The sequence below is a fragment of the Lacerta agilis genome, chromosome 14, assembly GCF_009819535.1.
Source record: "Lacerta agilis isolate rLacAgi1 chromosome 14, rLacAgi1.pri, whole genome shotgun sequence".
NCBI lineage: Eukaryota > Metazoa > Chordata > Lepidosauria > Squamata > Lacertidae > Lacerta > Lacerta agilis.
In genome coordinates, this window is record NC_046325.1 from 18,747,005 (window position 1) to 18,761,031 (window position 14,027).

The 14,027-nt window shown below is 50.5% G+C and overlaps 1 protein-coding gene across 4 annotated transcripts; it reads left to right on the forward strand.

Annotated features, from left to right (window-relative positions):
• The first annotated feature begins 383 nt into the window (after positions 1–383).
• Positions 384–12,035, forward strand: SH2B1 (SH2B adaptor protein 1). Of its 4 annotated transcripts, XM_033169257.1 has the most exons (11): positions 404–524; positions 1,420–1,590; positions 3,112–4,040; positions 4,177–4,278; positions 5,593–5,684; positions 6,624–6,730; positions 8,445–8,633; positions 8,799–9,025; positions 9,350–9,521; positions 9,776–9,884; positions 10,817–10,975. In XM_033169257.1, exons 2-11 carry the CDS (start codon positions 1,557–1,559, stop codon positions 10,833–10,835), a joined length of 1,980 nt encoding a protein of 659 aa, XP_033025148.1. In that variant the 5' UTR covers positions 404–524; positions 1,420–1,556; the 3' UTR covers positions 10,836–10,975. The 4 variants fall into 4 exon arrangements, with proteins under 4 accessions (XP_033025147.1, XP_033025148.1, XP_033025145.1 ...); XM_033169254.1 differs by lacking the exon at positions 9,776–9,884 and having other exon boundaries at positions 10,817–12,035; XM_033169255.1 differs by lacking the exon at positions 9,776–9,884 and having other exon boundaries at positions 1,420–1,547; positions 10,817–12,035.
• Positions 12,036–14,027: the final 1,992 nt, after the last annotated feature.

A 14,027-nucleotide genomic window follows, 5' to 3' on the forward strand; every position in this document is an offset into this window, starting at 1 on the left:
AATTCTGTGCACACCTGCATGGGAAGGAGCCCCCACCGAACGCGGGGGAACTTACTTCCACGTAAATGCGCACTGAGTTCCGGAGGATGATGTTCCTGCGCCGTCGCCCCAGCAACGGGACAGAGATATATTACGCCGAATAACCGCCCCCCCTTTTTTCCTACAAAGGTCCGGGAGCCCCTGGTAGGTCTACGTCACTGGTTGTCGTGGTAACAACTTGAACACCTGAACCAACGAGAAGGCCAGCTACGTCAACCGACGCTACGCGCATCTTACGCGGCCCCTCCAGCGCTAAGCATACGTTCCTCTCTATGGTAACTTGGAAGCTTAAAAAAAAATACTACAACAACAACAACCCTCGCCACCTTCTTCCTCTCAGAGGATGACGAAGACGGATATTAAAGGAAGAAAATAAAGTCACCTGACCGAGAGGAAACCCGGAGGGGGAAGTGACGTGCGGCAGACAGGGAGAAAGACGGGGACAGACAAACCCTTCCTCCTGGAAGGGATCCGAGGCCGAGATGGTAAGTGACAGGCGCACGGAGCCAAGCGGAGCCCCCCCCCCAGCGCCCTCACCCCCCCCATCCACGAATAGCCTCCCCACCCCACCCGCAGTCCCGCCCTCTGAGGAAGGACGGCTCGCTCCCGCGCACCCGCTTCCCAGGGAGGGGGCTGCCAGGTCCAGCACCCGAGGGGGCTCCGTGCCTTCATTAGGCTGCGCGCCCTGGCCCGCTCGTTGGGGAGCCGGGGCCCGCCGGACTGACCGGGGCCTGACACCGAGGGCGAAGCGGGCATCAGATCGCCCGGCAAGACTCCCCACAACCCTCGGCAATCATGCCAAGTTGTGCCTCTTCCCTATGGGGAAGAGGGAAGCTACCTCACGCAGAGCAGCCAGCTTTGCGGGGTGCTTAAAAAGCACGAAAGAGCTCTCAGAGGTAGGAGGCTGGTCGGCTTAGAGAGGCATGAGGAGGTGCCCCCCTTTCCCTTCCCTAATTCGGTGCACGTGTGTATGGGAAGGAGATGTGCTCTTTGCACTCTGCTCTATGTGGCCAGCTCTGTGCCTTCAATAAGTAGTAGCGTCCACTCTTCTTCTCGCCACCAATCCCTTAGTTAGGGAATGGTCCGTTAGTGGTAGAGTACGCAGTTGTCATTCCGAAGGTATCCGGTCCGATCCCCTGCACCTCTAAAAGTTCCCCATGCTGCCAAGACTAAAAGTTCTGTCCATCAGAGGAGAGAAGTATTTGCTGTGCTGGACTGTTCCTTTACATCCTTTTCCCGAGTCCCCATGTGACATTCTGCTCCTGAGAAACTGCCATTTCCAATTCTGAGGTTAACAGGCTTTCCACAGAGGACTTCCCTGAAGCTTGCACCCTGTTTTTCACCAGTTAGATCGTGATGCTATCCTTTCTCCATTTTCAGTGCCTTGCATTCATGGAATGTCACATTCAGAGGAATCAGCATATTGGAATAGGCAAACTGAATAGCATTTACCCTCAGTTTAAATATCAGATGCAGCTGCAGGGAAGAGCAATTGGAAAAAATAACAGGTACTGGAAATGGTACTAAAGTCACTTGATCTTTTCCAACATGGTAAGAAGTGGAGCTTTGGAATGGTTTCTTCCCAGTTGAGGGCTGCGAAGATTACACTTCAATGTCCTCTGTAAGGTGGACATTGCTATTTGTAACAAAGCAATTTGCTTCTCAGCAGGGACGGGTTTAACTTTTGAGAGTTAGTCCTGCTATGGACAGGGCTCAACTCATGAAATCTTACAGTAGATAGATGCAGGTGTATGACTTTCACCATGAGCTTACTGAAACATGCAGGTACATGTATGTGGTATTATCCTATTGGAATGCAGGTGAGACCTCTTGTTACACCCTTAGGTCTCTGAAAGTGCACTCTCAGTGCACTCTCAAGTTGAAAGCACCTTCCATGTAGAAAGGTTGAAGTCCTTTCATGCTGTGGTGTTTTCAATCAAGCAGTTACCCCACAAGCATTCTGCAGTAATTCGACAAGAGGCATTACTGTGTAAGCACAGTTGGTCAGATTTTCAGTAGAAGGTATCCTTCAGTCACTTATTCCAGAGGTGATCCAATTTCAGTCTTGCATGATCCATCAATTCTTTTTTTATTTTTTAAAGAATCCCCATGGTCCATGAATGCATGTAAAATTCCAAAGTTAGAGTGAATATTCACAGTGTTTTTGCAGTGATTCTGAGTAGGCACTCTTGAACTTTTCAGGCATAAGTAGTACCCTGCAAATTTAGACCAAGGTCCATCCAGCATTCTTTCTAAGGATTCTAGTAATCAGTAGGTATAACTTATCCTCCAGAAGTTTTCCAGCAGCCCGTAAGTGGGCTGCAGTCTACTTTATGCCCACCCATGCATTCTTCACTGTCAGAACTGAGCTGTAACGGAATTTGGCCAAAATCATGTTGTTGATTCTTGCTAGTCATGAGATTCACCAAACTGTCACAACCTTACTGTATTATTCATTCCTGTGTTGAATAATTGTTGAATGCCACTTTAGGGATAGAGACTCACTTTGAGATCTAATTCTGTCTATGAATTAGAGATTCACCCTGAGATCTAATTCTGTCCCTGAAAAAAGGTGATCCGCTCTCTGTCTTCAGAGGGGATAGATGCTTAATTTGGAGCTTAACGTCGAATCTTCAGGAAAGCATTGGTTTGTAATTTACCTAAAGACAAGAACCAAGCACTCGGCTCCAGATTTGGCTCCTCCAATAGTTTCCATTGTTTTCTAATTATATTTGCTGGACTGCATCTTGGTTGCCCCTGTAATGCCATGATTCTCTCTTCTTTAATTCCAAAGCAGTCTTGTGCATTTAGAGTTAGGGTTGCCTTCTTTGTGAGAGTCTTCTGTTATATGACTTGAGATGTTACCTATAAAGTTGCATCTTACCGCTTGGGTAAGTTATTCAGGTCCTTAACAGTGTTATTGAGCTCTTACTCATTCCTCCTTGTGAGTGGCTGTATTCTCCCCCCAAATCCCCTTTTTTCCTTCCCTGCATCCGGAACAACAATAGTAACCTTGTGAGGTTGTTTGTTCCTCGTATTTTCATAACTGTCTCTCCGTTTCTCCTTCTGCAGGTCACAAGGCCACTAGTTGCAACAGCGGCCCAGTCCTGGCGCTGGGTTTGTTGTTACCCGGCCCCACCCGGGCAGTCATGAACGGGAGTGCAGTGCCCCTGTCGCCAACTGGGGGAGGGATGGTGGGGGAACCCGCCTCTCTTCCCTCTCCGGGTTGGCGGGAATTCTGCGAGGCTCACGCTCGCGCTGCCGCGGTGGACTTTGCCCGCCGCTTTCGGGCCTTCCTGGGTGAGAACCCCCAGTTTGCCACGCCAGGAGCTGAAGCTGCCTTCTCTCGCCGTTTTGCCGAGCACTTCCTGGAACACTTCGAGGCGGAGGTGAGCCGGGCCTATGCCAGCGACTCGCCGCCCCGGTGCGACATCGCCCCCTTCACCGGCTGCTCCTCCGCGCGTGACCTCTCCGAGACGTGCAGCGACTCCTCCGTGGCCTCCCCTGTGGAGCCTCCCCTGGGGCCGCCCTCTGGCCTCTCAAGCAGCCAGTCTCGTAGCTCCGAAGACGTTTCCACCGCAACAGCCGTGACGGCCACCAAACCAAAGCTGAAGAAGCGCTTCTCCCTGCGCAACGTGAGCCGCAGTGTACGGGGCAGCGTCCGGGGCATCCTGCAGTGGAAGACCTCGGCCGAGTCGCCCCCTGGCAGCGCGGATGGGGTGACCACCGGAGCCAACAGCAATTCCAACTCTTCAGGGGGTGGTGACTCCGAGCGCTGGACTCACCGCTTCGAACGCCTGCGGCTCAACAAAGCCTCCCCAGCCACCCTCCGCGTAGAACTGGCCAGCGTGCGGCGCGAGGGCCTGCTGAACTACATTGTGGCCGACGACGGGGCAGGCGGGGGCAGCCGGACACGCTGGCAGAAATGCCGCCTTCTCCTGCGCAAAGCAAGGAAGGGGGAGGGGGAGGGTTACCTCTTGGAGTTCTACATCCCACCAAAGGTGAGCCATGGGTCACTGCATCAGGGTGGGGGGGAAGAAATCCCGGGCGGGGAGAGCCGAAGGATTACCCCGCACCAAGATTCCCAGCACTGAGGGGCATCGGCGTAACTGTGGCTCTCCCTAACTTAATCCCTAGGCATCCAAGCCGCGGGTCAGCATCGCCTGCTCTTGTGTAGTGGACGTGCGGACAACGACCCCCTTGGAAATGCCAGACAAAGAGAACACCTTTGTGCTCAAGGTGAGGAGGAAAAAAAAATACCAAGGTTGCATAGGGGCAGAAAGTTAGTGGCTTCATTTTGTGAGCCTGATTTTTTTTTAAGTTATTCAAGTAGGTACCAAAAACACCAACAACAACAATAACAACCTAAACCTTAAATGTATTCCGTGATAATTGGAGCCATAATGCTTACGTGCCTTTGAGTTAATTTGCATATTTGCTTATAATAATATTAACACTTCTCAATGAGAGGATGTGCCCCCATTCTCTGTCTGGGCTACCTTCCCAGAGGAAGTCCCTTCCACCAGCAGCTAAGACAGCAGCAAGGGTGGGGAACCTCAGGCCCAAGGTCCAGATGCAGCCCTCTGTCTGGTCCCTGGGACCCTCCCTTACTGGCTGGAAGGTAGCCTCCTGCCTAAAGCCAGGAGCTGTATCCATTGCCCACCCAGTTTTTGTCTTTCTGGCCCCTCCCATCACTGACATGTGGCCCCCAGAAAGCTGCCCATATGGGAGTGCAGCCCCTGGACTTGAATAGTTTCCCCACTTCTGCAAGGCAGACTGGCTGGAGTGTGCATTCAGCCGTTGCCTACTTTTCTCCTTGCTTCTCACTTCTGGTGGGATCTGCTGCTGCCTGGTCCCTCTCTAGCAGGACCTCACTAGCTTTGGCAGGAGCCACTGTTCCTGAGCAGACTCATGACAATTCCCCGGCCTTCTTTTTCTCTTGGTTTGATTTCATATGCTTTGTCATATGCTTGGTTTGCTTTCATATGCCTGGAGGCCAACCATGACATTAGTATGCTTTGAGAGCGAGAAGGGTATGTGGGTGCTTTCTGATCTTTTTTTTTTTTGGCATGGTAAAAGCACAGCAAATGGCTTCAGTCAGCATGGTGTAGAGGGGCAGCTAAGGCAGCTGGTAAAGAACGTGGGACAAAGGTCTCCTTAAACACCTTGCCAGCCATTGCTGCCTGAGCTGACTTGTTTCTATTGAGGGCCAAAACATGCAGAGGGAGGCCGCATTCTCTTATTACTGTCCGTGTAGACAACATTGAGTTACATATACCAAGTGTTTGATTCAGTATAAGAACGCTTTCTATCTTCTCAGTTCTTGCAGAAGGTTTTTAACTTGAGCATTGTTTGGCTTCAACAGCTTGTTATTCTTGCACAAAAGAGTTAGGAAGCAGTTTACTGATTTTCTCATGGTGACATGTTTCCTTTTCCCCCTTGGCTTTTGGGAGGCACCGGAGGGGAGGGGGGGTTCTAGGAATAATGAGCCCCTCCACGCACCCCAAAGCATAATGTGTCTATGGCTGTTCCCTTCCCGCTCGTATTTCACAGCTGTCAAGCTCCTTGGAGTACATCCTTGAGACGGTTGACTCGCTGCAGATGCGTTCCTGGTTGGCTGACATTCAGGAATGCATGGGCCTCAGGTAAGTTGTGCCAGGCCATGGGAGAGGGCCAGATCTCAGCAGCAGAGCACTTGCTGGGTATGCGGAAGGTAGCACCCTTAGCAGTTAAAGGGATCACAGGTAGCAAGCCTAAGAAAAGCCTTGCTTGCTTCCTTTCTCTAAAAATCTGGAAGAACTGCTGCTTCTCAAAGAAGGCAATTATGGGCTATGTGGACCTGTGGTCTGAGATAGAGTGACAGATAGGACAGCTTCATACATTACACGAGAGCCTTTAGGCAGACGAGAATGGGAAAGGTCAGCTAGGCATGCCTTGTAATCTTTGCACACACTAAAAGCATAAACCAGAGATTGGGGAACTTTTGGTCCACCAGATGTTGTTGAACTGCAACTCCCATATTGGCCACAGCCAGCAAGGCCCAGTGGTCAGGGATGGTGGGAGCTCTTGGCATCCATCTGTCTCAAGAGACAATGGAGTGTGCCTCCGGTTTGGTGTTAGCAGCACCAAAGTGACCTCTCAGGGTGGGGAGGCCACAAGCCTAGGCAGTGTGTAAGGCAATCCTGGACTGCCCCGAGACAAGACCCCCAATCTTGGCCTCACTGATGTGGCCTAAAGGAAAGCAGACCAATATGTTTCGCCCCAGCTTGGCTGCAGGAGTTGCTGGAAGGAGGCATACAAGGCACCACCCATCCGCCTTAGGGACTCCACTCCGGATTTGTGTAGGGTTTACCGCTTAGCTGTAGTCTAGCAACATCTGGAGGGCATTGCACAGGTTCCCCCGTCCCTGAAGCAAGCAGCATACCAGACCAAAGCTCTAGCATATCCAATGTTTCTGTTTCCAGTAGCAGCCCAGCATGAGTGTGATAACCCTCCCCTGCTTGCCCCCCTGTACCTGATACTGGGGAATATATTGGCCTCGGACACAGATGTTTGATTTTGGCTAATGGCACTTGTCTCCACAGAGAGAGCACTGATAGCCTGGAACAGCCGTGTATGAACCACTCGGAGAGCATGCCCAGCCGCGAGCTTCCCATGGTGCCGAGTGAGAGCAGCGATCAGCTCAGCCAAGGTCTGTGGCATTCTCTCCCACCCCCAGCAGAGCGCCAGATTCACTCCCTTGGCAAAACAACCTGCTGCCATGTTGGGGAAGGGCCCGTAGCTCAGTTAGCCGAGCACATGCTTTGTATGCAAAAAGGTCCCTGGTTCAACACTGCCAGGAAAATGAAAATGGTTCTTCCTAAACCTGAGCAGTAGTAGTCAAGCAGCATTCTGCCTTACCCTTCTGGTAAAATGCAAATCCATCTATTGCGGCAAGATGATAAAATTCTACCTTTGTATTAATGTTTGATCCAGCAATGGGGAGCCTGTGGCCCTCTGGGTGTCATTTCACCACAACTCCCACCATCCCTGCCAATTCGCCATGTTGGGCGTTGGAGCCTAACCATCGAGAGGGCCGCAGGTTTTTTATTTTTTGTTAGTTTTATGTGCTGCCCTTCATCACAAGATCTCAGGGCGGTTCACAAGACAAAGTTCCCCATGTGTGGTCTGGTCTTAGAGGAGGAGAAAGCTGTAGTGCCAGCTTTCTACGCTTTCCAACCTGAGGTATTTCTTCAGAGGGGGGGCGGAGTTCAAAACAGGAATGCACACGAACTCCGTATGCTCTTGGAAGCTCCTTGAGAGAAAGGATGGGGTGAAGATGTAATAAATGAAATAAATAACTTTATTACAAAATAATAAAAAAACTTTATAGAACAAATATGTCTACATACTAATAAGAACTGGTTTTGTCTCTTAAATAATGACACACTGTGTAGTATACAATGACATATCATCACTGTTATCACTCTTTCACTATATATAAGGGCCTGGTGACTTCTGTTTCAGTGTATCTGAAGAAGTGTGCATGCACATGAAAGCTCATACCAAGAACAAACTTAGTTGGTCTCTAAGGTGCTACTGGAAGGATTTTTTTAATTATTTTTTTTTTGTTTTTATTAATTTTTGTTATTGTTTCATTTTTAGTTGGTTTAGGAAATCTTGTATACAGTTACATGGGATTTTAAATGTATTTCACTTTTCTGTGGAGTTTAAATGTATTTTATTTTGTTCTTTTTTTTTTAATGTGGTCTGTGACCTGTAACTGTTCGGTTCTATTCCTAGAGATAGAGGTTTGGGAGAGTGTGGCTTCCGATACTAGCTTTCCCCCTTTTGTCAATTTTTGATCTTGACTCTTGTTTCTGTTTGTTGATTTGTAATAAATCTTGTAAATCAGGAAGGAAAGTGCTCAGAGTTCTCCCCACCCGATGCCCAACCATTTTCTCTCTCAATGTAGTCACCTGTTGGTTGCTTAATTGTATGTTAAAACAATGTATACAGCATCAGCCACAAAGCTGTTACTCTACTGTTGGGAGGAAAGGCCAGTTTTAATACTTAAGATTTTAAAAAAATCAAAATTTGGAAAGGCAGGAACTATGCTTTCTATGCTGTATAGTGGACAAAATGTAGCCTTCACAAGGAATCGCACAGTATTTTTTCGGTGTTGAGGCACAGGAAATAAGCAGGAAGAAGAAAACAAAGAGAGAGAAGAAAAAGAAAAGAGAGAGAGAAAGATAAAAAAGAAATAATAAAGAAAAATAATTTTTTTCATTTGCCGCTTACATAAGAAAAAGCTATTTTAAGACATTCAGTCCATGATAACCTCAGGAATTGCACAATGTTTTTTGAAGCTGCCTTGGTGTGTGGCTTGTGACCTGGCCTGTTTGTCCATCCCCTCCCCTCCCCAGGTGCCTATGGCGGACTGATGGAACGCCCCTCAGCCTCCATGTCCCCCAGCTCCGTCTCCATTGCTGCCTCCCACTTTGACTCAATGGAGCTGCTGCCTCCTGAGCTGCCACCTCGAGTGCCGATTGACGAAGGGCCGTTTCCCATGGGGCTCCTCCACACGACCTTCCCTGAAACCCCGGACACCACAGGTAATGCCTTGGAGTGGAGTGGAGTGGAGTTCTCTCTCTCCATTCTGAGAGAACCGGGGGGGGGGGGGGTCCTGACAGGCTCAAGTGTGAAATCTGTGAGCGAGATTTCAGAATTCTCGCAACCGGCTTTGGCAGACGACTCTCGCCCCTCTCTCCCTGCTCCAGGTTCCTTCCTTTTCCAAGGGGAGCCCGACCCAGGCGGGGGAAGCCTTGGCGAGACAGACCACCCTCTTTCCGAATACCCCTGGTTCCACGGCACCCTGTCCCGCCTCAAAGCGGCCCAGCTGGTGTTGGCAGGGGGAGCCAGCAGCCACGGCGTTTTCTTAGTGCGGCAGAGTGAGACACGGCGCGGGGAATACGTCCTGACCTTTAACTTTCAGGGGAAGGCGAAGGTGAGCGCACATGCGCGGGTATCTGTGCAAGCCAGCGTGGCACAGTGGCCAGTGTTTCAGACTAGGACCTTGCAGACGAGGGTACTAGTCCCCACTTAGCCGTGCAGCTCATTGAGTGACCTTCAGCCAGGCCTTCTCAGCCTTGTTTTTAGGCTATCATTGGGCAGAGGAGAGCCACATACACCGCCTTGAGTTCCTTGGGAGGGAAAGGTGGGGTGTGAATGCAATTAAGAAAAAGAAAGATGGTGCCAATTGTGGGACAGGGTGGGAGAGGATCAGGCCCTTGACAGCACCTCTCACCAGGCCTCCTTATCTCACCACCAGCACCTGCGCCTCTCCCTTAACGAAGACGGGCAATGTCGGGTACAGCACCTCTGGTTCCAGACCATCTTTGACATGCTGGAGCACTTCCGGGTCCACCCCATCCCCCTCGAGTCGGGCGGCTCCAGCGACGTGACGCTCGTCAGCTACGTGGTTGCTTCGCAGAGGCTGCACGGTGAGCGTAGCCAGAGCCCCGGCGGGCCCTGGGCTAGGAAGACTATTGACACCGTTGCCAATCCATGCCATGCTCCATTTCCCACCCATCTCCTCCCATTGTGGCTCCAGACACATTCCCCCCCCCAGATTCCCCGCCCCAAGTCTTCTGCTCCATGCCGCGCAGGGGCGATGGACCCCCCCTTCATGTCTGCCGCTCTCCCTTTCTTACCCCACCCTCAATCCCTGTTTCTGATGTGGGCATCTCTGTCACAGGCCGGGACCGGGCTGGGAGCCGAGCGCCGGTGTCTGGGTTCAGTGGGGACCCCGACTCGCCCCCCAACCTCATCTCCATCCTTGCTGCCGCCTCTGCGGGTGACTGCGTGTAAGTGTGCCATAGCTACCACGGGAGAAAGGCAGAGAGTTGAGAGCGTGTGTGTGTGTCACAGCCCCCACGCCATAGCCCATCGCTATCCACGGGTCATGCAGATGTGCGGTGCCCATAACCACCCACTGTGTCTGTGACACCAGGTATGGGGGAGATTTCAGAGGGAAGAGCTCCTCCTGGCATCTCCAGGTAGGGTTGAGAGAGTGCGGGGAGATTTCTGCCTGAAACCCTGCTGCTAGGTTTTGTAGCAACGCTGAGGGAGATGGACCAGTTGCCTGCCTTGTAAAAATCGGCTTCCTACATTCCTTCTCTGGAGATGGGCTTTAGCCGTGGTGACCATGTGGAGCTTCAAATGTTACAGGATGTGCTGCCAACCTTGTCTTTCTGGCAGCTTGTCCTGTAACATACAGAGCTTCTCTGTGCTCCCTTACAGCCCTAGTTTGCAATTAAGCTTATGGTATCCTCTGTGCAATCTTGATTGTGTTGGATACAGCAGTTGGCTTTCTTCGTGCAGGGCAGAGTTTGGATATTACTGTTTTTTAATGCAAAGTGTATGCACAGCACCGAGTCATGCCAGCCTGCCTCATCCCCACACAGCTGCCCCGCAGTTTTCCCTGTATGATTTCATCAGGCCACGGTGCCATGCAGCGGTGCCATCTAAGTTCTGATGTGTGTTGTCACCCTTTCCCAAGCATTGCCCAGAAGATGGTGCTCAAAGTGCTCTAGCTACTGGATGTAGACAACACTGGAGTTGCTCAGTTTTTAGAAAAATGCCATTGGGATAGGAGCCCCTTGCTCTGGGCTGGACTTTGGGGGGGGGGGCTCAGATAATTCTCTGTGTCCGCCATCCCACGTTTTGTCTTAACCCCGGGCCCTCTTGTCTCTCTTTGTCTGTCTGTCTGTCTGTCTCTTTTCTCTTCTCTCCACAGAACCGAACACCTCTCGTAACCTGCCGCCGCCTCCGCTCCCCCCAGCTCGGCCGCCTCTCGCTCCCCCTGACCGCGGATTGCCAGAGTCTGAGGAGCAGGCAGAGGAGGAGGGCCAGATGGTGGAGCCAGAGGTGGACGAGGCAGCGGCCACAAGAGGAGGAGGAGGAGGAGGAGGATCCCTTCCCCTCCCGGAGGAATCAGAAGGACGAGCCCGGGCTGTGAACAACCAGTACTCGTTTGTCTGAGCCCCGTGAATATGAGCCAGAGAAGGACACGAGCCCTTCTGGTGCCCATCGCCGGGGGAGACCTGGCCTTGGCCCACGGGTGCAAGATGGGCTCGAATACCCAAAAGACTTCTATGCTTCCCTCTGTAACCTTTGGGGGGTGAGGACTGGCCTTGCCCCCACAGTCCCATTCTCCCCCACCCCATCGCCCCATTCCCTTGGGTATGGAGCAAACCCCACTTCTGCTTGCCCCGAAAACATAGGTACGAGACCTTCCTCCTGGTTTCGTGATCCCAACTTGCGACAGATTGGTACGCACTACTTCTAGCCCCGTCTTGGGTACTAAGGAAACGGGCCTGCTCTTTCTCCTCTTCCCTTCCTCCTCCTCCTCCTGCCCCTGTGCCCAAATCTCTGCAGTTGGGCAGGAGTAATAGCTCACTGTAAACACTACATGGAGGGGTGGGTGGGAGTGGGGTGGTCTGCCCTTCTGACTCCAGACACAGTCTTTTGCACCCCTGCCCTTCTTTGCTGAATGTATGGAGTCTCCGAATGTAACGTCCTCGTCCTCCCCATCTCCTCTCTTGGGGCGATGGGGAGGGGGAGGCCAGCTCCCTCTTCCCTGGTTGGAAATATATTTATATTCTTTCGTCTCTCTCCTTCTTCTTCCCCCTCGCCCTACCCACCCCGGCTTGGGGACTGGCCACGCATTATAAAGTCTACACTACCCCAGGTAAAAATTTAAAATGTTATGAATATACACCTTTCACAGGTACTGTCCCCTCCTCTTGTTCCTGCTGCACCCCCCCCCCCCACCTTAAGATTTATTTTTCTACTGTGGACTAGGTGGACTGCTCAGGCCCTCTCTGTCTCTTCAATTCTCTCTTTTCTTAAAATTTGCGCTGAGGTACCGTTTGTTCATCTGTGTCTTTTTTTTTTTTTGATTAATTTTTTTTGGGGGGGAGAGTTTGTATGAAAATAAAGGAAATGTCATTTTACCTTTTCAAAGAAAAAATGATTTGAAACAAACACACAATAATCCTCCCCATACACCACACACTGGACCTTTAAAAAAAAAAAGTGGGGCAGGAGGAGAATCTCTTTCCTTCTGGATGATCCCTGTAGAACTTTCTTAATAGGAGCCAAGAGGAAATGAGGTAGCTGATTTGATGCCACTTCCCTGCCCCTGTCCAGCACATGTGATCCATCCAGTGATGCTTAGCAGCGTTCATATAGTGCCTGGGTGTGCTCAGAGTGCTTCGCAGACATTGTGCACATGTGGCAGCATGAAGTGGTAGAATAGGAATAGGCAAACTCAGCCCTCCAGATGTTTTGGGACCACAACTCCAATAATAATAATAATAATAATAATAATAATAATAATAATAATTTATTGTTTGTACCCTGCCCATCTGGCTGGGTCTCCCAGGCCACTCTGGGCGGCTTCCAACAAATATTAAAATACATTAGAATATCACAGATTAAAAACTTCCCTAAACAGGGCTGCCTTCAGGTATTTTCTAAATGTCAGGTAGTTGTTTATCTCTTTGACCTCTGATGGGAGGGCGTTCCACAGGGCGGGTGCCACTGCCAGGAAGGCCCTCTGCCTGGTTCCCTGTAGCTTTGCTTCTCGCAGTGAGGGAACCGCCAGAAGGCCCTCGGCACTGGACCTCAGCGTCAGGGCAGAACGATGGGGGTGGAGACACTCCTTCAGGTATACTGGACCGAGGCCGTTTAGGGCTTTAAAGGTCAGCACCAACACTTTGAATTGTGCTCGGAAACGTACTGGGAGCCAATGTCGATCTCTCAGCTAACAGGACCAGTGGTCAGGGATGATGGGAACTGTAGTTTCAAAACATCTGGAGCGCTGAGTTTGCCTATGCCTGTGGTAGAACGACTTCAGGCTGCAAATTAAGGACATAATTTCTAATCCTTCTCTCTGGGATTGTTGTTTAAAAAACTGAAGCAAAGCAACAGCAGGTAGAAAGCTAGCACAAGAAATCAGCAGAGCTGAAACTCCTCTCTTAAGATGCTTGGGTTTGTTATGCTGCCTTGGGGTGTCGGGGGTTGCGGAAGCATTCAACAATGGCAACAACCACCTGCAGTCAGAAGTGGTGTGGTGTCATTAGTTGCCTATGTAGACCAGGCCTCAAAGGTAGGTCATATTGCAGCTGGAAGCGGAGGTGGCGGGACTGAGAGAGTGCCGACTTAAACAGAGGTTGCTCAGTGAGGTTGTGGCACAGAGGCCAGTTTATAAAAGAGCATTATCTGGCTGCTGGGCCTCCACTAGCTCCCCACCTGAATGAAATGATGGGAAATATTAAAGTGAGTCAGAGAGTAAAAAAAAAAAGCAAGAAGCTGAGGTGTGGGGTTTTTTGTTTGTTTGTTTTGGTAAAAGTTACCTACAGGGTTGAATAACTAGGAGGCTGATTCTTGAAAGCTGTAGCTCAGGAGATTTGGGCAGAAGGTGACTATGGGGGTGGAGTTAAGAGGTGGACCACCCCATCTGCTTAATTCTTCACCCACTACCACATTCTGCAGCCCTGTATGGTGGCAGCATAGTCTATAGATCACAGCTGTGCTAATTACAAGGGCCTGTGATTGATTGATTGATTGTTGGTTGTCTGTTAAGAAAACCCAAGACAAATTTAATGTGCTAAGTGGCGGATGACAAACAGTGGCCAAAGGTGAATCGGGAGCCACTCTTGCAAGAAATGGCCTTTCTGAACGCAGAGAAATGTATACAACCCTTTGGGGCTAAACCCTTTTCCACAGTCAAATGGAAGTCTAGGGCAGCTGTAGAGAACTTTTAGCCTGCCAAATGTCCCCATCATCCATGGCCATTGGCTATGCTTTCTAGGGCTGATGGATGTTGCAGTTTAGCAGCATATAGAGGGCGAGAGGTTCCCCACTCCTGGTCTAGGATATGTTATTTACACTTACTTACATACATGCACACACCCTATATCAAATGTAGTGTTTTGGTTTTT